A 23,386-nucleotide genomic window follows, 5' to 3' on the forward strand; every position below is an offset into this window, starting at 1 on the left:
TCTGTAAGGTTAGTTCAATCCAATCCAATCCAAAGGGTTAGTGGGAGAAGTGAGCCTGCCCGCTTTCACGCTATCCTCCCTTATAATGGAGCGACAGCGCTTTACATACCGTATCCAGTGTATGACCTTATTGGTCAATAAATCTGCACTTTCTATGTTATTTTGCCCCAGTTTCGGAACATTCACCATAAAAATTCTATGAGTTTTATAAGACTTGATGGTTGCGCAAACCCCCCTTTCTTTATAATTTACACTCTGCCTGATCGGCGATATACTGGTATTTGTGATCCTACCTGGCTGTGGCTGTCCCTGCTTTCTTATTGCATTATTAAGCAGGGAGCCGGTTGTGGTTCTAGTGGTAGGTGGTGCAATACTTCCAGTAGAGGAAATGCTTTGCTTGGCCACCTTGCTGCAAGGGGGGGGGTCACTTTACTCAATGCCTCCTTGGTTCGAGGGATAGATGACTTTGCTTGGGCTAGTGGCAAGATGCAGGTGATGTTGGCTCTACAGGTTGGGCAGTGGGTACTTTCCTTGCGTCAAGTGTTTAAGCATAGTTAAGTTCACCATCATGGCTTTCAAAGACCCTAATTCAGTCTGACGCGAGTGAACTACCCGAGTAACCTCTTGTGTGTCAGATATGATTCACAGCCTGCTCTGCACTTTTAGCCAATGGCGCATCAATACCCTGTGTGCATCCCTCCCCCTGTGAGTCAGACAGAATGGCAAATCTATCTGTACAAATATCTAGAGGATCAATTACTAAGGGCTGAATATTATCAGTTTCCAGGGGGTTTGAGACAATAACTGTAGGGGGTTAACTCCGTTGCAGGACTTGTTTGGCTCTTATCCTTACTCTCCTTAGGACCCTTTTTGGGCTTGAGAAACATATTGGGGATCGCAGGACAATTATCTTGGCTAATCCTGGTGGAATGCTCTAAGCTAATCGGGGGGCTTATCCCTCACATGCAAGATTCGCTCACTCACCAATAAATCCTCACATTCCTCTGAGTGTGTCAATACGATCTAAGACGCACTTGCTTGCTGGATTTTTGGGTGCCTTCCTAGCCTTTTGCCCTTTGAGTGTTTTGCCCCCCCCCCCATGGTCTTTCTTTTCCCCAATCACTAATTGATAGTATTACTTTTCAGTTCAATCAACACCATTGAACTCTGATAGACTTCAAATGTTACCACAATGTGGGAAACGGATATCAAATGTCCCCGAACAGTACCTTGTTAGACTTGCGGTCTCCCGAATAGGCCTGCACTGGACAATGAACAGAAGGGGGGGGGGGGGGGGGGGGGACTGTCCTGCCTCTTCCTGGCAATGACAGGCAAGGACGGGCCCGCCCTTGGCCCGGGCATGCCCGCGCACGTCCCGCGAAGCAGACTTATGCGCCTCCTGACGCGTGATGAGGTCAGCGGCAGGCAGGGAGCAGTCTGGGGGGCTGTAGTCCTCCCCCCGTTGGTCCGGGTGAATTGCACTGGTGCCGGTGAGCGCGTGAGCCGCGAGCAGACTTATGCACCTCCTGGCGCGTGATGATGTCAGCCGCAGGCAAAGAGCAGTCTGGGGGCTGTAGTTCCCCCCCCCCCCCCCTTCCCCCCCAACCCTCCCCCCCCCATCCCCCCCCCCCCCCCCCGTTGGACCGGGTGAATTGCACTTGTGCCGGTGAGCACAGGTCCCCTTCCTTGCCACTCTAGATCTCAAGGACGCCTACTTTCATATTCCCATTCACACCTCACACAGAAAATATCTCAGGTTTGTCATGGAAGGCCAGCACTACCAATTCAAAGTACTCCCTTTCAGAGTCACAACAGCACCCAGAGTATTCCCCAAGTGTCTGGTGGTAGTTGCAGCTCACATGAGAAGACAACACATTCACGTTTTCCCATATTTGGACGATTGGCTCATAAAAGCAAACTCTTACAATCAGTGTGTACGTCACACTCGTGCAACAATCCAGCTACTCCACCACTTAGGGTTCACAGTAAACCACGCAAAGTCTCATCTACAACCATCCCACATACAACAGTACCTCGGTGCCACAATAGACCCCTCCAAAGCACTTGCTTACCCCAGTCGTGTCAGGATAGAAAGTATGCAGAAACTCCTAACAAAATTTCAGCCGCAACTCTCTTCCAGCTTGAGTGTTCATGCAGCTCATAGGGATGATGTTCTCTTGCATATTCATAGTACCTCACGCAAGACTCCAAATGTGTCCTCTGCAGGAGTGCTTAGCACGTCAGTGGAACCAAGCTCAAGGTCCGCTAACAGATCTGGTGTTGGTGGACGGCTGCACTTATCGCGCTCTGCAGTGGTGGAACACCAAAAACCTTTCCATAGGGCGCCTGTTCCACGAGCTGGTTCCACAGATTGTGTTAAGAGCGGACGCATCGCTCTCCTGCTGGGGAGCTCCTCTATTACAATGCACCATGCAGGGTACATGGACTCCACAACAAAAGTTATTCCACATCAATCACCTGGAGTTACTAGCGATTTTTCTAGCCCTAAAGGCATTACAAAAGCAAATATCCGGCAAAGCTATCCTAGTCCGCACCGACAACATGACAGCCATGTACTACATACAGAACCATGGCGGGACACACTCCCTACAGCTCTCCCAACTAGCACACAGCATTTGGAGATGGGCTATTCCTCAAAACATTTTTCTCCTAGCCCAACATGTTTCAGGAGTCCAGAACAGCATCGCCGATCTGTTGAGTCGTCAAACGCAACAGATTAATGAGTGGGAACTTCATCCTCAAGTTCTTCAACCCTTTTTCCAGTTGTGGGGGCAGCCAGAGATAGACCTCTTCGCCACACACAAAAACACCAAATGCCCAATCTTCGCCGCCATATATCCACACCCATTGTCCAAAGGCAATGCGATATGGATGAATTGGTCAGGCAGATATGCGTACACTTTTCAGCCTCTCCCACTCATCCCACTGGTAGTGCGCAAACTGCAGCAACATTCACTAACCCTCATCTTAGTTGCTCCAACATGGGCCAGACAACCGTGGTACACCACATTACTGGAACTGTCTCTAGTCCCGACTCGTAACCCAGAACCATGGAGAGATCTGACACCCGGACCCAGCACAGCTCAACCTAGCGATCTGGCTCCTGAGGTCTTAGAATTTGGTTACTTTAACCTTCCCCCTGACTGTATGAACGTTATCAGAGAAGCTAGACGCCCCACCACTAGAGCCGGCTATGCAGCCAAGTGGAAAAGATTTGTGATATATTGCCACAACAACACCATCAATCCTTTAGATGTCAATGCATCACTTCATAGGTTATCTACTGTATCTTCAAAGGTGTAACTAGGCCTACACATCTATTAGATTACTCCTCGCTGCCATAGCAGCGTATTTACAAAATAGACAACACTTATCACTGTTAAGGATACCTGCCATCAAAGCATTTATGGAAGGCCTCAAAAGAATAATTCCACCCAGGGTACCCCCTTCCCCTGTATGGAACATAAACATTGTCCTCACAAGACTAATTGGTCTGCCTTTTGAACCTCTGCACAAATGCGAACTACAGTTTCTAACATGGAAAGTTGCTTTCCTAGTAGCCATTACTTCCCGTAGAAGAGTCAGTGAGCTACAAGCGCTAACAATTCAAGAACCGTTCTTACAATTCTATCATAATAAAGTTGTTCTCAGAACCAATCCAAAATTCCTGCCTAAAGTTATTTCTCCCTTCCACATAAACCAGTCTGATGAGTTGCCCGTATTCTTCTCGCAACCACAGACAGTTGCAAAAAGAGCTCTTCACACTCTAGATGTTAAAAGAGCACTGCTCTATTACATTGAAAGAACAAAACCTTTTCGCAAGACCAAACAACTTTTTGTGTTTCTCACCACCACATCAGGGCAACCCCATATCCAAATCTGGCATAGCAAGGTGGATTGTCAAATGCATACAGATTTGCTATCACAAAGCTAAACACACCTTATCTGTTCCTCCTAAAGCCCACTCTACTCGAAAGATAGGTGCTTCAATGGCATTTTTAGGGAACATTCCTCTAGATGACATCTGCAAAGCAGCCACATGGTCTAAACGCACACATTCACAAAACACTATTGTGTAGATGTGCAAACAAAACAACAAGCTACTGTGGGCCAGGCTGTACTCCAAACACTATTTCAAACTACTGCAACAGATACTGGTGGTTGCCGCTAGAGATGGGTACTGCTATACAATCTATGCTCATTGTGTGATCTGCAGCTCATATGCCTCGAACGGAAAATGCTACTTACCAGTATGCATCTGTTCTTGGCATGTAGAGCTGCAGATGCACACACGCCCACCCTCCTCCCCGGCTACCTTTATCTGTTCCAGTATTGTCTTTTTTAGATACAGCATACAATGGTATCTTTTCTCTTTCTTACAAAACTCCATCATTTCCCTGCTGGCAAAAAACAATTGTAAGTATGGAGCCGATCCCCATGTGCTCTATGATCCAAAGGAGGAGTCCCCTATCCCGTGACTTCCAAAGACTTTTCCAAGACAAAAACAAGTGCACATATCCGGGCCCAACACCAGATGGCGATCTATGCTCAGTGTGTGGATCTGCAGCTCTACATGCCAAGAACAGATGCATACTGGCAAGTAGCATTTTCCTTATGCACACAACCCCATAGCCCTATGGTTGGTAGTATGATGCTCCCCTGCAGTGATACATGTCTCCTAGAACACAAATGTAAGTGTACAAATGGGATTAACTATGTATTAAGAGGGAACTCGGCAGAGCACTTAAAAAGGATAGTGGTTAGTTGTAGGCATCTTTGATGCTCAACACAGAACCACGTTCATGATTGTAGCAAAGATGATGGCTGTAACCAGTCACTTAGTATTTAGTGAAATTGTTATTTATCCTTTTTTTATTTTTTTACTTTTTTACATTCGCTCTTAAATAATCATTGAACTGGTTTCAACATGTTTTTCAGAATAAACTACTCTTAGGAATTGAGAGGTAATTATTATGCAACAGTAAACATTACACACTTTTCCAAAAATCTGAAATGATTACTCTTGTTTATCTTAATTTCTATGTTGGTTAATTTTAATAAGATAATTTGTTTTATAAAGGATTTGCATGAAATTGGTTTTAAATATTATTCAAACCAAATAATTTTTCTTTCGTAGGAAAAGCTCCTATCTAGATCTCTTCAAAGAGGTGAAGATCTGCAATTTGACCAGGTAGGAAACAAAATTTCTGTGCTTTCCTCCCCCTCCCCTCCCCCCTCGAAGTTCTCATCATTAAAACTCTAATTATAATTTCTTTCTTACCTGCGGATTTTGGAATTGGTTCTATTTTAAAATAAGCAACCCTATTTTATGGACTATTTTTTTTTTTAATTCTTAAACTGAATTTAGTCCGCAAAGCATTATTCAGTCAGAAAGTAAAAGTTGATGCCAGTCTCAGCACCCGGACTAATAGATTTCCCAGATTGTGATGACGACTTTAGGTTTCTTATCGGCAGACATTTCTTATCTGAAGTGTGCTGGATATGAAAACACTGTTGTGAAGCTTATGATAGCTCTTCAAGCAGCTTCCACTTGTGCGGAGGAAATGGTTTGATCATACAGACTGAACTGACCATATTTAAGATTGGGACAAAGTTAATTTGAGTATATTGGTCTAGACATATTAAGTTTATTGATTCTAGATAATTGCATTATTTATGGATTCTAGATCATTAATAATAATTGGAATTTATGGGATACTCTTCACTGTAAGATCCTGTTAACAAAAAGCACTTTGAAATGAAAATAAATAAACACTAAGTTTCTGTGGAAACCTTGTCAAGAGCCCCGGGGGAATTGGAGATTACTGGCACAGTATGTGTGAATGAGAAAATGTAACTTTCTTGTCCTAGGGTATAACCCTACTATTGAATGCAGAACTGATCACCAAGTACACCCTTTTACTGACTGTTACGGGAGCAATGTTGAGCAGTCTAAGGCTTTCTCTCAGAGATGCTGTGCGCTTAAGATTCAGCACTCAATAGACTTCAGCTGGCCTGCAGTAAATCGCTGTCCAGCCAGTACTTTGGCTCAAAAGAAAGAAAATACCTTTCATGATAATACACAGTGGGTGTTGGTGTAAAACATTTAACAAAGAGTGGTTCTTACAGGGCATTAATGGGAACAGTAACCACAGTATATTTGGGGTGTGGAGGGGGGTTCTAAGGAGCCCCACAATATTGGTTAGGTGCAATGGCCATTGGCCCTCTGAGGGATATCTGCACATTGGTGTGGCAGCTCTTTTCCTTCTAATCGCTCTTAGCTAGTTTAGTCTTTATTTAAGTGTCTTCTCTTTCCTCCCTGCAAGGGACAATGTCAGTTACTTTTCTGGCCTGGTTACTGAGCTTCAGAAGATTGTTCCATAGGTAGTGCTATGGGTGCTGGGGCCATCAGAGTCAGAACCGCTGTGGTGATATATTCATAGCAGTGACACCCCTCTGGCAGTGTTGTTTTCCTCCTTGGTACCCAATGTTTCTTGTGAGTGACTTCATCTAGTTGACACAATTTTCTTGGCACTTCTCTGCTCCAGATCACGGAATGGCAATCGCTTAATGTGGATTTCTGGAGCAGACCCCCCCCCCCCCCCCATTGATAAGTGTCTGTGTCCCCTCAACTGGGGATGCACCAAATTTCACTCACAGGATGTTTGCAGTAGTAACATCTCTTCAGCTAGCCTGGCCTTTTGACAGCCTCTGCTTTCTCTGAGCAGTGTCTTCTTTGTACAAAGGCTCCTTCAGTGTCCCTACTGAGCAGTCGGTCAGCTCTCTTCCTCTAGCCAGGATCTATATAACCCCTCCAGGGAAGCTAGTAAAACCTTCTTCAGGTTACAAATCTTGAACCTGACAGGGGGAGCTGGTGGTAAGTTGGGTGGGGTAGATTGGGTTTGATTACCTTGTGACTTTTCTGGATTGTCTCTATGCCTCCATGTAAGGTACCACCAAAGTATGCAGGATAGAAAAACGGTGGCTACAGCAATATGTAATATTTGTGCTGTACATGTGTATCGTCTGCACACAAGTAGCGAATGCTCTCTGTGGATGAGGGAAGGAACTGGTTATAGGGGACTTGCAGAACAATTAAAAAAGCTTGGGAGAGACTGTTAGGCTGCTCTGTCAAGCAGCTGGCAGGGAACAAATACTGCCTTGCAGGTTTAATCAGTTTGCTGCCACCTCTTTTGGCCCTCTACAGCCTGGTTAGATGACCGTAGTCGTCCTTTAAAAAAATAAAAAATAAAACTCTAATGCTTCCCCACTGACTACGGACCACGTGGGAGATTAAAGTCCTGTTTGTACAGGAATTACTAAGCAATGGGGCTTCGTTAGGGGCCCAGTGTAAAGTATTGACTGACAAAAAAAAAAAAATAATGTACATTTGCACTGTGATTTTTGGCATTTATTGAGACTGCACTGTATTTTGTTTTCTGTTTTTGATTATTCAATAAAAAGATATAAAAAAAAGAAAAAAGGACCTAAAGGCGTGCCTTTGCAATCATATAGCATGTCTCTGGGTCTCACTTCAGACTATTGTGTATGCCACAGTGGGGTTCAAAAACACCAAAGCTTGCTATGTGAACCTTGTGCATCATTCCTGATGACCTACAACGTTATTATGAGAGAACATCTTTAGACCTTATTCTCCATATTGCACTCTTTATATGAATTCCACCTTGGGCATTCCCATATCTATGAAAATAGTGATGTGATACTTTTACAGAAGATTTTCTACCAAACGGATGTGCCACCAGACCCTCATCTAGGCAAAAAATGCTATATCCAGACAAAGACATTCGCCTACTCCAAGAGATTATAGAATAGAGCAGCCTCCGCAGAAGCAGGATGACGAATGGTGTGTGGATAATTGCCTGTATGTATACCTATGTGCTTCATCAATTGAAGAGGGTGACTGAGGAGGGATGAGTAGGTCATCACTGTTCAGAGGCCTATTGTATCCTTGCTCTTCTCGCAATTCATCAATAGAGCTAGTCATCAAAATTTGTTTTGCTGGTGACATGTATAGAAATTATAGATTTACTATTTTTTAGGGAAAGACGGAAGATATGTTAAGGCAATTTCCATTTTGGATCTTTTATGGGCAGAAGATCTTGTCCAATTGATGACACCTACTAGGTTTTAATTTATTGTGGCAAGCATCTAAGAGAGAATGTGAGTTCCAGAAAACAATGCATCCTGCTAGCTAAATAAAACAAGACTGTTGTCCTAGCTGCAGCAAATTGCCATTGTTGAAATCTGGTTTTGCCCTGTTCCTAAGCATGACAGGGCACTAAGGCAGGCATTTGAATGCTTTGGAGTAGAGTAACTTTGTAGCTACTTTGTTACTTCAGGTTTTTCAGACATCATTGACAATATTTACATAACGTTCCTCCATTTTTTGACAATATTTCAGGAGGAATAGCAGAGCAGCTGCCGGTTGTCATGGTCCTTACAGACAGAGATGCGTGTGCAGCCTTAGCCAGACCAGTAGTACGTTGATTTGTGAATTATTGCCACATGACAGAGAATTAACTTGGACATGACATGACATGGGATGGGGTGGCAGGTGGGGTGCTGTGACAGTGTTTCGGCCGTTCGCTTGTCCTCCATAGGACGAACTAGAATTACCTTGCGCTAGTCAGGCTTTTAAAATACGGTTTACTTGGACTACAGTGAAAGAAAGGTTTCTATTCTAGGTGGTACTTTGTGGAAAAAAGTGAATCTGGTGACTTGACTTTTAGACGTGCGCAAGTTAAACTATTACATCTGGAAACGTTCAGGCTGGTTACTCTAAAGTAAATCCTCCCATTGTAAATAAATTGAGTTCTTTACTTCTATTGATTTGTTAACCATTTAACTCCTGTTTATTGTAGTAAACGTTAACCACTGTCAATTCAAAGTATTGCAATTGGGCCTTTTAATTGGTGCTGCAGATTTTTACCAAGTGTATTATAGCCCCTGTGACAACTTGTCTGAGACAGTCACGCATCCATACTAACCTATATTTGGACAGCCTCCTGCTGACAAGTCTTTAGTGTCTGCTGCAGATGAGCTAACATCTGTGGTCCTAAACCTTCTGCCAGAGTTAGGGTTATCTTTATAGATTGACGATCATTACCTCTGCTTTCAGATAACATGATCTTTGGTGTTGGGACAAATAAGCACCAATGAACAGTCTAGCATTTCAAAGAGAGGACTAAAAAGGGCTGAAGCAACGACCCGTAAACATACGAACAAGGACAATGTGTAGCTTCAGACAATAGAAATCCAGGGTGGCCTGTCCTTTTGCTACACCCTAATAACCCAGTGTTTCCTTTTTGTTTGGCCACTGCTAGAGTTGCTCGACGCTTAATGGAAGAGTACATTTGGGAGTTGTGATGATCTATGTGAATAACTCCACATCTGTAGAACTTATAATAATGGTGCTAGAACAAGCACATTGAAACAATCTTAGGATTACAGACTAGGCACCTGTTTTACTTGACAAGTCATCTCATAGACACCTACAAGACCGTTTTCCCCACTAGTTTTGGCTCTTTCTTGGATATGCCAGGGTTTTCCAATATCACCAACGCTTGACCCGGTTTCTAGCACAACAACCTTCTCAGCTGTTTTGTGACCGAGACTGTGGCTCCCAGCTACTATGTTCAGGACATCCGGCACAACACGTAGCTTAATCACCACTCCTCTTAACATAACGGAACGTGTAATTTGTAAAGCGCTCATTCACCCATAGGTATCTTGGCGTTGAATAACAGCTGTTTATTGTTACCCAACTCAATGGTACTCATTTTATCGACCTCAGATGGATGAAAGGCTGAGTGGACCCGCTGGGATTTGAACCTGTGAACATGAGATCGCACACAGGCCCCCGTGCAGTGGGTGCATAAGCCCACTGAGACACCAGACCCGGCTGTGGCCAGAACCGCAAAACCACTTTAGTGTGTCCTTTTCAGCAAAAGGGAAGGACAAATTCAAAATGTTCACAATAGTCCAGGTTCTTTGTGCCCTGGATCCTGGGAAGTGGATGGCAGAATTGGACCTTCTGGGTTCTTATTTCCATATTTTTTATCCTGCAAGCCCAAAGAAGTGATCTGTGTTTCACAGGGAGCTAGGGGCATTTTCCTTTTGCAGTGCTCCAGTTTGGCCTAACCAGTGCCCCTTAGGTGTTTCACAAAGGGGCTGGCGGTGGTCGCAGCACATTTTCGGGGTTTGGGTGTTCCAGTCTTCCTCTACCTCGATGACTGGCTGTTAAAGGCGGGCTTTCACCAGGCAATCATAGACAACGGTGAACCTCCTAACATCATGGAAGTTCATGATTAATGTACCAAATTTGCACCAGACTCCTTTGCAGAAACTCCTGTTCATCAGAACTACCATGGCAACAGTACAGTTTCAAGCCTCCACTGTCTACCCTGACAATTCCAATCAACCTCGTACACCTCAGCCCACCCCTTCTGGGGCAGAGAGTCGAGGACATTCAGGCTATGATCCCAATGTTTCAGCTTCTGTTCTTAATTTCAGTGAGGATGGTGTTGAGGCTGCTAGGACTATTGGCCTCCTGCACCTACTAGTCGACCACACCTGATGGCACATGCTCGCTCTGCAGTGGGATCTGAAGTATCAGTGGGCACAGCACTAAGGGACCCTATTGAAGTCCATCCAGGTTTTGGAGGAAACTGCAAAGCATCTGCAGTGGTGGCTTATAGAGTCCGATTGGGCCAGTGACAGACCTCTCTTCTTAGCCCACCCAGAGCTAATGGTGGTGATCACTACTGGAATAATGAGGTGTGGATCAGGGGTCTTTGAGAAGGTGGGTTTCTGCTAGAGACCAATTTGTTGGAGTTGCAGGTGATCCGCTTGGCTTTGAAGGCCTTCCTACCATATTTTAAAGGGAGGCTATTAACAAAGGGGGGTGGGGGGGGGGGAGGGGCTCGCTCATCCTTTCAATTATGTATCATCACCTATTGCTTCATCCCCTCCTTGCACCCCTCTGCCTATCAAACCCTCTCATAAACTTCCTAAACCTCCAAGTGCCAACCAAAAAAAGTCAACCCCCACAAATCAAACCATTCCAAAGCCCACCTGGCATATAAGGGGTGTGAATCTGCTAACTGTAATGGACCCTCCATAGACCGCTTTGAGGCGAGGTCGGACAGTTAGGGCAAAATGATTGAAACCGTCTTAGATGCCAAGCTCTGAAAGCTTTGTTTGAATGCCTTGAGTCAATCGAGATAATATTATCCAACCTTCTTCAAAAACAAGCTTCTGGGCACCCCGGCCCGCATATCAACTATTATTGCCACTGTAAGAGAACAAGAGACCTGCCAGCCAGATGTTCTGAACCCAGGGGAGGACTTGGGCCTGGGTGAGGGTGTAGTTGGCAACTGTCCACACCCTCCTCAGCATTCCAAGGCCATGGTCTCCGAGGGCGGTCCACCTCTGTCCATAAAAACACCATTATTACTATCAGTTTTTCAGATTTGACCATGGGTTCTTCATCTAGATGTGATCTCCCACCAGCAGCTTATCCTTGTGTCATCGTGGTGGTGGATGTGCCAACTCTTCGTCCTGGTGTTAATAAGTTCACTGAGGACTACATTCCTAAATCTAATAGTGCTAATGGCGGTCAGGACTCGGACAGCCCAAAGGTCAGGGCTTGAGGGCAGCTCACTCTAACATACCATCTGCCTGCCTGCTTTCTGTGGTTTGTGGTGGTTCTACCCCAGGAGTCAACCACGCTAGGCTTACTGCATCCCATCCCCCTGGTGGACAACAACGAGGGTGCCTTGATTCGACCGAATGATTCTGCCCTTCAGGTTCAAATTCTCTTCTGGAACATCACTGATTTACTTGGCAACAAAGACTGACAATTTGGCCGCATTTATCTCCAGCCATGAACTGATAGTCCTGCTAGAAACGTGGACCACACAACTTGTCAGTATTGAAGGGTTTGCTGCCTATATGGTTCCGGCAATCCTGTCACCTGCTGGTCGGGCCAAATGAAGGCGAATAGTGTACTTACGAGTCACCCTGGATTGCAAAATTTGCCCCTTATACGGTGAGCCCTGCTAAATCAAGCCCTCTTGTTAAACTGGCCATATGGTATTCATTTTGTTATCAATTTCTTACAATGGGCTTTTCGGTGCTGAGGCATGCACTAATATTCTTAAGCTGTTAAGCTTTATACTGGGATTTGACTCAGAATTAGCTTATCTGAACTCTGGGTTTCATATTGTGGTTAATGGTGATTTCAACACCAATCTTGGACACTTACAGCAGGCCAATGAGTCAGCCACCCCTGGAAAAAGCCTGCACGAGAGGGGGGACCCAAACGCAAGTGCACTTTTGAGTGTTGTCCATATATTTGACTTTATCAATACCTGTGATTTTGTTGATCCAGCCCATAATTTTTTTTGTTTGAATCTGTTTACGTTTTCAGATTTCCATTTATGCATTAGTGGCAGGCCAAGTAACAAGTTTAAAAGCAATCAGTAGAGAATGTACGCACATAAGTTGCAAGCAGGATATTGTGATTACATGCTGTGCCCATATCATACTTCAGTCACAGTAGCTGGTACACCCCAAGAAAGCCATAGAACATGTTAAGCATTAGGTGTTGGTGCCAACATGGGCCTATTTCCCTGTAGGTACATATCCGCAGAATGAACCTGGCATCTGTATGATGGCATTTGTAATACAATAGCTCACAGGTGATACACTAGACAATGCCCTGTTGACAGTGAAATCAGATTCATACATTATGCTAAACAGTCAACAAGAAATTCCAACATCAAAAAATTACTTGCATTCCTATACAGTTTAATAAATGCAGCCATGAGTTAAAGTAAACCATGACAGCAGAAGGGAGGGACCCTGCCGCCACCCACCACTCTCCCGGACTCCATATAGGTGGTCATGTAGCTACACCTTCATCTGCCCAGCAGATAACACCGTAAGAAAGGGCAGTGTTAAGGTGCGGGTGTTGGACAACCCTGGGGAATGCTATTGGAAGATACAACGCTGATTGACCAGGTGAAGCGGTCTAGTAAAGGCTGGGTGCCAGGAGTGACTTGCGAGACGAGGTGGGTCAAAATATAAATAACAGTTCAAACATAGCCCATCTAGAACTGCACAAGCCTACCCCTACATTGAACATCTAAACATTTTATACCAAAGATGCCAAATGACCATGTCCATCTGATATGGCGAATTAGGTTTAAGCTCCTTTCTGGATGTCACCTAGAGTCTACAAGCCGCTAAAGGGTGAGGGATTCCCCGTTACATCTCACACCCCTCTCCATCGCAAGATCCACCCCTCTCTGGGGACTACCGTGTGTTTAGGATTCCTCCTGAAAGTCACGGAGTATCACATCTCAGTAAGTTGCAATAGGGAATTTCTGGAGACATGGGGTCTCTTCCTTGTGCAGGGCGATGCTCTCAGCCTTGGCCCATACCAGGAGCGAATTACGCCCGGCTAGTTGAGGAGGCGGTGGGTCAGGGGCTCTCCATAGTCTCGTGATCAGGCACTTGGCCACCAGTAACCCCAAGTCTAAAAAATATATAGTCACACTCTGCCGTTTACAGCTAGTACAGAGGTGCAGTATGCACTAGGTGTGCACCATTGTGCGCTTAGTACAAGAAGCTAGAAGGCCATGATAAATCGCCAATACGCTGTAAGGCAGCGGCAGGACCACATGTGCAGCAGGTCTGTACTCTGAGCATGACATCTAGGGCAGGCCTCATCAGTGCGATGGAAATCAGTTTGTCTTTTCTGGAGAGTTATGCTCTTTGCGTAATGTAATACTATATTAAACGAAAACAGGCATCTTGGGGAACCCTTGTAGCGCTTTCTAAAATTGCAGCCCACTCTTTTTCTGGGTATGGTGGATCAAATCTGCTTCCCACGTTGTCTTAAAGAGACAAGCGACACCAGTGCGTGCTGGCGTATTGAAGTCGCAAACCATTTAGTGAGATGCCTACCTGTTCACGTCACATGCAAGTTCTGAAAAGTAAGGTGGGTTTTTACTTGCCCCACCCCACTCCCCGCGTCACAGAGAAGCGAGCATGAAGGTATATATTAAAAACTGTCCAGGGTGCAGCTCATCTTCCTCCGTCAATGTATCGTAGGGTATCTGTACTCCTTCACTTTAGGCATCACCCAGTGTTTAAGCCAGCTTCCCTCCACAGGGACAGCTCCGCAGCCAAAGTGACAGTCAAACCTCGGGGGTACCCAATAAAGGTAGTGCTGGTGTGTAAGGAGTTGTCAGTCGTGTAAGGTACAAACCTCTGCGATACGAATGGTAAGCGATTCCAAGCAGTAGGGAGCCTGCCTGATGGCCGCGAGTGTAAGGATGAAACAACCCGAGCAGCCTCTGGAGGGTCCAAGGAGGGGAGTGCGTGGCTGTCTCCAAGATGCAATCCCGCCAGCCACTTGGTAACCCATTGCAACTGGAAGGCATGATAATATTATTCCATGTTGGGAACAGCTAGACCTCCCTGATTCGTGGGCCTATACAATTTGCCACTCGACATTGGGAGCCATTCCAAATAAATTCCCTCATGGTGTGGAACGAACGTGTGATAGAAGAGGGGCGCGATATAATGTGGCAAGATAGTGAAATGATATAACAGTCGCCACCATCTTCAGCAGTGCTATCTGACCCATGACCAACTGGGGAAGTGTGTGCCAAAAGGCCATCTGGAATCGAATAGCTGCCACAGCCCTGCCAAGTTTACCATCAAGCAGCTTGGGGGTTTTGTGATAGATTCTGTTCTCAAGATATCAGAAGGAGTTGGGTTGCCACGCCACGGGAGCTCCGCAGAGCATCAGGGCATGTAGACAAGAACAAGCAGGACTTTGCTGCTATCTCAGGCCTGAAAGTGAACTGGGCAAAGTCTGCAAGTGTGTGGGCCAGGGCAGCAGGAGTCCTCAGGTCTCTGAGGTAAAGAAGGTGGTTGTCTGTGTAGAGGGATATGGTGTGCGTTTTGTCTCCCATTGGAATCCCTCAGTCAGCACCCCGTGCATGAAGTACGGCCGCAAGCAGTTCTACAGCCAGCGAAACAAGCCAGAGGGGATAGCCGACATCCTTGACAGGTGCCATGACATACCGAGGTGGGGTTGGATATGTAGGAGCCCATGTTCACATGTGCAGTGTAAAGCAAGTGCACCAACTGAATGGACTGGGGTCTGGGTGCGTAATGGAGCAAGGTGGCAAAGAGTAAGTCCCATTCCATGGAGTCAAAGGCTTTCTCCATGTTAAGCACAAGACAGCCTGAAGAAGGCCAGTGATCTGTGGAGTAGGCAGCAAATCAGAAAAAAAACTTTGCTGATTAAGGGAGGTGCTCCGAGCAGGACCAAACCCGTTTTGATCTGAGTGCACCAGTGACTGCAATAGCCTGTCACTGAGAAGTTTTACCAATATTTTATAGTCCGTAGTGAGTAAGGCCAAAGGACGGTATGAGCCTAGGACCGTGGAGGTCCCTCTCTTTCTTGGGAAGGTAAATGAGGGGCACCTCCTGCAGCGATGACCGAAGAATGGGTGCCACTAGAGCGTCTGCGAATAGAGCATGGAGGCGGAGTCAGGACGGAGGCATATGCTTTGTAGTATTCAGCAGGCAGGCCATCAGGCCCAGGGACCTTGCCAGATGCACATAAACTAATGGCCTCACGAGCTTCAGAGAGCGAAACAGGTTCTTCCAGCTCTTCTCGTTGGATGGGAGAAATAATGGGTGAATTTGTCAGAAAGATTTGGCGATGCGCTCTGGGCTGGGAGCGAGAGTTGATTTGTATAACAAGGAGTAATGGCGTGTCAGTTCAGCATGTATTTCCTACTGTGTATGGAGAAGCCGACCATTTTGGCTGCTTAAAGAAAATAGGGTGTCGGGGTTGCTGGTGTCGTATTAGCCATGCCAACAGGCGACCTGCATGATCCTATGCTGCATGCTGAATGTGCAGCATAGTTGAGGCAGCGCAGGCGTTAAAGTATCGTGTCATGCTCGCAACAAGCTTTATTCAGTAGTCATGCAGAATCCTGGCATGTCACTGCGCGAGTTTTCAAGATGTATGAGTTTACTTTCAACATAGGCAACTGTCATCAAGCTGTGTACGAGTGTTCCATGCAATGCTTAGACCGCCCCCCCTAATGGTGACCTTGTAAGGAGCTCAACTGTCATTAAGATTGAAATATTCTCCTGTGGCAACACCAAGGGACTCCCGAAACAGAGGACCCTCCAGTGCCTTCGGCTGGAGGTGCCACGTAGGGACGGCAGAGACTTCCCCCGTCCCATGTCAACGTCAGGAGCTGAAGCTTGTGGTCAGAGTGCATGTGACCCAAGTAGTCAATTGTAGGAAAGTGCCTCATTCTGCATGGTTATCCCCCACTTTTTGCCTTTGCACCCCCAATTGTTACATCTCTGGCCACAGGTTAGCCCCTAGTAAAGGGTACCAAGGGCACTGTGACCAGCCAAGGAAGGCCTTTAAGGGCTGCAGCACCTATTGTGCCACCCTTGGGGGGGCCTGCATCTTCACACCCACACACTGCCATTGCAGGTTATGTGTTTTGGTTCAGAGCAATGTGAAGAGTCTACATGGCACATATCCCTGTGTGTCATGCCTGCAATACACTGGCTCGGCTCTAGGTGAGCCACCCCTCTAGCAGTGTGTACTAGAACACAGGCGAGGGTACAGTTGCATGAGCACTGTGCCCCTATAGTGTCTTAAGTCCATTCTTAGACATTGTAAGTGTAGTTGAGCCATAAAGCGCATATCGTCTTGGAGTTGGTCATAACTAACTCCACATATCTATAATGACGTTACGGAAAACTGGGAAGTTGGGTAGCAAACTTTTCAGCATATTAAACCCACACTGATGCCAGTGTGGAATTGAATGTAAAATGCACACAGAGGGCATCTTAGAGGTGCCCCCTAAAAAAACGACCAGCCCTGGTGTGGTTCCTGAATGGGTGCCTGCCATTTGCCTGCTGCTCACCAGCTGCCGCCACCAGACAGGTTTCGGGACCCCTGGGTAGAGAGCCTCTGCTCCCTGGATCCAGAAACAAAGCCCATCCTTGGCAGAGGTGTCATGTCCCCTCCCCCAGGATGGGCTGGGTCCACTAGAGGGGCTGCTTCAAAGACCTACCGCCTTTGTAAGCAGTCCTTGTCTTTTGCTGCCCCCAGCAACTGGCACCCACCGGTTCTGACCCCCACTTTGGGCGGGAGAATCAGCGGGGAAACCAAACTAGGAGAGGTGTGCCCACCTTTGCTAACCCCACCCTCCAGGTGGGCGTGGCAAGGTGAAGCCCACATCTGCCCCCTCCATCTTGGAGATGATGGGACCCAACCAATTAGGAAGAGGCTAATGCCCCCTCCTACTGGAGGGTGGCATACATGGGGGTGAACTCACCCCAAGGAAGGTCCCGACCTGCACACCCCTATAACTCTCCTAAATTTAGTATTTGGGGGCAACCCCGAACCTTGCCTCCTCAGATTAGAGGAAGAAAGAAGGACCGAAGAGCCATGTTGACCCAGGAAGAAGAAGACACCAACTGCTTTAACCCCAGCGCTACCGCCCTGTCCAGACACCGACAGATCTAAAACGAAACCCCGGCGTGTCTAGCAGTCTCACAGGGGCCTGCTCTGCAACCATCTTAAAGACTGTCTTCCCATGAGCACCGTATGGGCCGCTTTCACCCAAAGCTAAAAAAATAAATTAAGAAACATTTGGCCGCTAAACTGAAAGTGGCCTGCGCTGTAAATTAAATAATGAAATGAGTGCAGCCGCTATACTACAAGCGGACCTCGCTGTAATTTATTAATAACATAAAAGCATGCAGTGTTGCGATGTGTGTGGAATAGGGGAAGATGATTAAAGAAAATAGTGCTCACCGACTACATAAAGCAAACCATGAAACACAAGTAAAAAGTCCAGTCTTTATGGGAGGTTACAAATGCTGATAAGGCAATATTAAGGAGGGACTACTAAGCCTATTCACAAATGAAAAGCAACAATTTCTAGTGACAGTAACAGGAGCCAATTGGAAAGATGGGTGGGAATTGGGCAGAGCTTCTATGCCATACCTCAATACAGCATGCCTCACAGAGCAGCGCATGCGCTGCCCATGCACGACCTAAAAAGACAGGCCTTTAAGTTTAAAGGAATTGACCCAGAATGACTGTACTGGGTTGTCTTTGCAGCTAATCAGCACAGTGCCCAGTCAATGACCTCTGCAGGCGAGGATTGGTGTATGGCACTGCAGCCTAGCTTCAATTGTGATTCAGTCCTCTGGTCCTGGTGAAGCAAGGTTGTGACCCTCTCGGGTCTTAACAAGGGAAATCTAACATTTGTAACATTAAAATCTAACATTTGTAACGTGCAGGTCAAGAGACTGCCCTTAATGATTTTTCATTAATACAAAGTACCAGTTCGAAATGCGAAGCCTTAACCGGACTGTATTGTGCATGAGAACTCTGCTCTCTAAGTTAGTAAAGTATACATTTAAGTAAACTCTGTATCGACGTGTGTTCATTAGTCCCTAATTTCGGCACACTCCCATAAAAGTCAAAAGAAGGCTCACGATTGATTAGCCACTCCTCAAACGCAAATCGCCCCAGTCACGTGTGCTGAGTAAAAGAGGGGAAGAACAGAGGAGAGAATGAACCGGGTAGAAGAGAGACAGATGAGGTAGGGTGAGAAAGGGGTATAAGGAAGAGCAGAACCCAAAAAGTACACATGGAAGGTAGGAAGAAAAAGGGGCGAGAAAGTAGTATCAAAAGCAAAGGCAAAGAGAATTATTCAGAAAATGAGGAAAGACCATAAGGTGGGCTAGGAGAAGGAGAGGGGGAAAGAGAAAAATTGAGAAGGAAGATTGAAGCAATAACCAGGGAGAAAGAAGGACAGTTAAAGTAGGGAGGAGGGAGCATCATAAAGAAGGGGGTAATCATGGAGATGTTATAGTTGGAGAATAGGGTGTAAAGGATTGAGAGAAAGGATAAACGGGTAGGATAGGAGTAGTGAGGGGGAAAAGGAGATCCCAAAAACTGTAGGATGTGATGAATAACCCACACCTCTCAAGGGCCCATGAATGTTCCTTTACTGGGGAAAAACTGCCTACTGGAGCCCCAGATTTCCATTCCAAGGCCTACTGACCACTGCCGGGTGTGCGTAGCATGCAGCAATAGAGAGAAATGGTAAAAAGCCTGACCTAAAATGGCTGCTTCCTTAAGTGCCTAGGGAGTAAAACACGACTGTGTGAGCTATAAACCAATGACAGGTGGTGGCGTTTATGAATTGCACTGGTTTTCCACAGCACACACAGGCATGTTTTAACACTGATTGACAACACCTCATCTGTCTATTTTTTTTTTGCTTCTAAGGAAGGCCTAACTCTCCATGTCCAACCTGAAACAGGACTGCAGCCCTACACAAATACTGCTGTTGCTTCCTCTTCTTCTGGGCAAGGGCATTGGCTCAGAGTGTACAGAATGATGGGGTTATGTCCAGTAGCTTGATAAAGGTACAGAGGGGCACCAAAGTATCTATGTGGCAGGTGCCTAGTCAGGGCAGTGATAATGTGACTGATTGACCCTGGTGCTGGCATTGCCCCCTGTGTAGGGCAGCGTGACTGGTCAATAAGCAGTGTGGAGCCCTGATAATGTGCATGGGTTTTGTAGGGGACACCCACTGTGGATACAGTTTCTGATGGCAGGGCTTCCTGTGAAAGTCACTCAAACTGTGTTTATTTGGGTTGCAAGTGCGCGTGCAGTTATTTGCATAAGTGTTGCCCTTGCCATCCCCAAGCCTTGCCCCCTCCGTCTTTCAGAGCACCGGCCTGCAGCAGCAGAGAATTTCATTTCAGTGTGATCCTGCGCCCTCTGGACGACGTGACCAGGAGCGATGTGTCTATGCAATAAATCTCTGAGCGAAAAATGTGAAAAAATGGATGGAAATAGAGGGCATCAGGGACAAAGTGTGGGAGGAGGGAAAATATGGAAGGGGTAAATAGGAAATGCATTAACGAAAAACAGCTAAGTGCATTGGAGAAAGGCTCCTCGCCCAAGGGCATCTTCCAATTGCATGTTTTAAGTAACAGGTCTTTCCAGTGTGTGAGTGTATGTGCGGGACACCTTGGATGCGCCTGCTCCTCAGCTCTTTGTGAGCTGTGTCATTAAGCTGGGCTGATAATGCAGAGTCTAGTCGGGATCCTGCATCGCGAGCCCGTGACATGATGGCCCATTAGACCAAGCTGAGACTGAGGATTGAAGCTAGGCTTGTGCTTTGCAAAGCTCTGTCCCTGAAGGGTGGAGAAAAAGCTCCACCATGGGACAGAGATGCAGCCATCAGGTGCCGCGTCCCAACCGTTGCACCTCCGTGCAGGCGAGGGCTCCAACCCACCCTCGCAGCCTAGAGGAAGGGATGATTAAAGAAAATAGTGCTCACCAACTTATAAAGCAGACCGTGTAACGACACAAGTAAAAATTCCAGTTGTTATGGGAGATTACGAATGCAGACAAGGCGGTACCAAGGAGGGTCCACTAAGCCAATTCACAAATGAAAAGCAATGATTTTGCAAGGGTAGTAACAGGAGCCAGTTGAAAAGAGGGGCGGGAAATGGGTGGAGCTTCTGACTTGCATCAATACAGCATGCCACGCAGAGCAGCGCATGTGCTGCCCAGGCTTGAACCTAAAAAGGGTGGCCCACAGTCTCCAAGTTGTTACCTCTCACTATCATTGCTGGACTCCACACTAAAAATCAAAGGGAGGGTCGTATTTGCTGTCCTGGGTTATGGAGTTGAACTCCCTGTTGTAGGTTCAGTACAGCTTTCCTGAGGGGCTTGGCACGGTGGAGCAATGTCCTAATTTGCACCTGCTTATTAACAAGTACACCCATCGCTAAGCAGGGCTCCATCCGCCTGGCCTTCATGGACCTGTCTAGTGCCTTCAACAGCGTGATCAGGTCTAAGTTGTGGGCCATGCTGAGTGATCTGGGGTTTGACCCAGGGCCCATCCAATTTCTGCGTGCCTTACACTTCGATCCATCAGCGTCTGTTATGTATGGCCCTGCAGTCAAGCAGAGTAGGAAAGTGCCCTTTTTTTGCATGGTTCCCCCTCACTTTCTGCCTGACATATGATGCACTTTGACTTGGTGTGCCCTGGGTCCCTGCCAATCAGGTTCCCACGGCCTGTTCTTTCCTCAAATCTGTACTGTGCCCACAATTAGCACATCTCTGTCTAGAGGTAAGCCCCTTGTGAAGGGTACCATGGGTATCAGTGGCACTGCGACCAGGGAAGGCATCTAAGGGCTGTAGCACCTATTGTGCCACACTTGGAGATCCTGCACCTTAACACCCACACACTGCAGGTTTCATATTTTGGTGCAGAGAAAAGTGAAGAGTCGACATTACACACAGCCCTGGGGACTAGGTAAGTCACAACTCTAGCAGGGTGCTTTTGGTCCTGGTTGAGAGTATGGTAGCTTGAGCTCTGTACTCCTACAGTGTCTAAGACCATGCTTAGACATAGTAAAGCTTTAAAAAAGATATGGTCTGGCAGTTGGTCATTACGAACTCCACATCTCCATAATGGCTTTACTGAAACTTTGGAAGTTTGATAGCAGACATTTCACCACATTAACACCACACTGATACCAGTGCAGGATTTCATGTAAAGTGCACTGAGAGGGCCAGTTCTTGTATGGTTACTGAGTGGCTGCCCGCCATTTGCCACCACTAGACAGGTTTCTGGAACCCTGGACAGGGAGCCTCCGTGCTCTGGGTCCAGAAACAAAGCCCATCCTGGGCAGAGGTGTCATGCCCAGAACCCGGAGAACCTTCCATGCATTCAACATTGGGCCTCTATACACTGCCGCGCTAGTGCCGCTGGTGGTGTGGTTTGCGTGCCTAACTGGACCTTGGGGAACCTTGGTCCTAAACCACAAAAACCTTACTTGCAGGTTGTTTACTTACCTGCAAACCTTTAACCTTCTTTTCCACCATAGGAACCAATGTTATGAGTTTTTTGTGTGCCCCTCGCTGCAGAGTAGTCTGCTTGGCTCATTGAAGGTTTAGATCAAAAATGTATTTAGTGCTGAACTGACTTTTGTATGGAAAACAAAGTAACTTTGCCTTAAACCCAATATTGGCATACTTGTGTAACTTGTAAGTCCCCTTGTGTGATATCGCGGCACATCACCGTAAGTAGTCAAAGTAACTGAAAAGTAATCAAAAGGTACTTTAAAGTAATTTCTATGTATTTTTAAACATTTATTTGATCAAATACAAGCTATAACGATTCCAGATACATTCCCAACTGCATTTCCTTCTAAAGGTTTGCATTTGAAAGTATATTTTACTTACCTGTGCCAACTCCTGCTTGGTTCTAGAAATAAAACCTAAGTATACCTTTTTTATACTTCACTAATTGGTCTGTATTCGCTCTGAGTGTGTGTGCAATCAGTCATGATATATTGAATACAAAAAATGCTTAACACACCCTCCTGATAAGCCTAACTGCCCAACCACACCACCACAAAGAGAGCTGCGTGATTATCTAATTTAGCCTGTGCTATACCTCTGTGGATCCCCTGGACTCTGTGCATACTATAATATACTATAGTATATGCAGAGCCAGCTTCCTACAAGCACACCTCAAGCTTCCTGCATGGAAAGGACATTCGTTAATGTTGCATATTGGCCCCAATCCTTTTCCAGTTGTACATAAACGGTCATGAGGAGACGTTGTCCACGTGTGCTGTGGATGTTCTGGCGGTAGGCAGGGTAAAGTCCATGCTGCACTTTCCACGGATTACGCTTTCTTAATGGGATGAACACACATGAGCCTACACATCCCGTTTCAAAAATTGGCTTCATGCTGTCTTTGGGCCTAACTACTAAGCGTTTTGAAAATTTACACCATGTTTTGTGGGCCCAAATCTATGAAACCCAGAAGTTTTTATCCGAAGGCCACCAGGTTGCCTCTACCAAGGAGTTCTCTTATTTAGGGTTGGTCCGCAATGATTTACTAACGCTACTGGCTTTATTTACAGCTTAGCCTCCCACATTGGCAGAAATCCCATGGCCCCCTTTTTTTTTTTTTTTTTTTTTTTTTTGAAACCTTTATTACAGTATACGAAAAATATACAAGGATGGGTCTACAACCTTCCGGCCGGCCGCTAGCAAACAGTGGGAGCATAGATACAATTATTGATACACCAACGACAAATGATAAAGGTCCCAGAAATCGAAGGAAGCGTTGGCGGCCACACCATCCAAAGCCCCCAATTGGCGGTTCCATTTTTAAGAGAAACAATAAACAAATCCACAAGGCAGCGAAAGTCAAAGCAGCATTTTGAGCTCCCC

General features: G+C 46.2%; 1 protein-coding gene across 19 annotated transcripts in view; it reads left to right on the forward strand.

Moving 5' to 3' along the window:
- FRYL (FRY like transcription coactivator) overlaps positions 1 to 23,386 on the forward strand; it is a 2,516,714-nt gene that overhangs the window by 372,370 nt on the left and 2,120,958 nt on the right. For all 19 annotated transcript variants that reach the window (XM_085642132.1, XM_085642134.1, XM_085642126.1 and 16 more), the window contains one exon: positions 5,159 to 5,212. In XM_085642132.1, the coding sequence (XP_085498258.1) occupies positions 5,159 to 5,212 (54 nt within the window). The remainder of the gene's footprint in view (positions 1 to 5,158; positions 5,213 to 23,386) is intronic.

The sequence above is a fragment of the Triturus cristatus genome, chromosome 2_2 (genome assembly GCF_964204655.1).
Source record: "Triturus cristatus chromosome 2_2, aTriCri1.1, whole genome shotgun sequence".
NCBI lineage: Eukaryota > Metazoa > Chordata > Amphibia > Caudata > Salamandridae > Triturus > Triturus cristatus.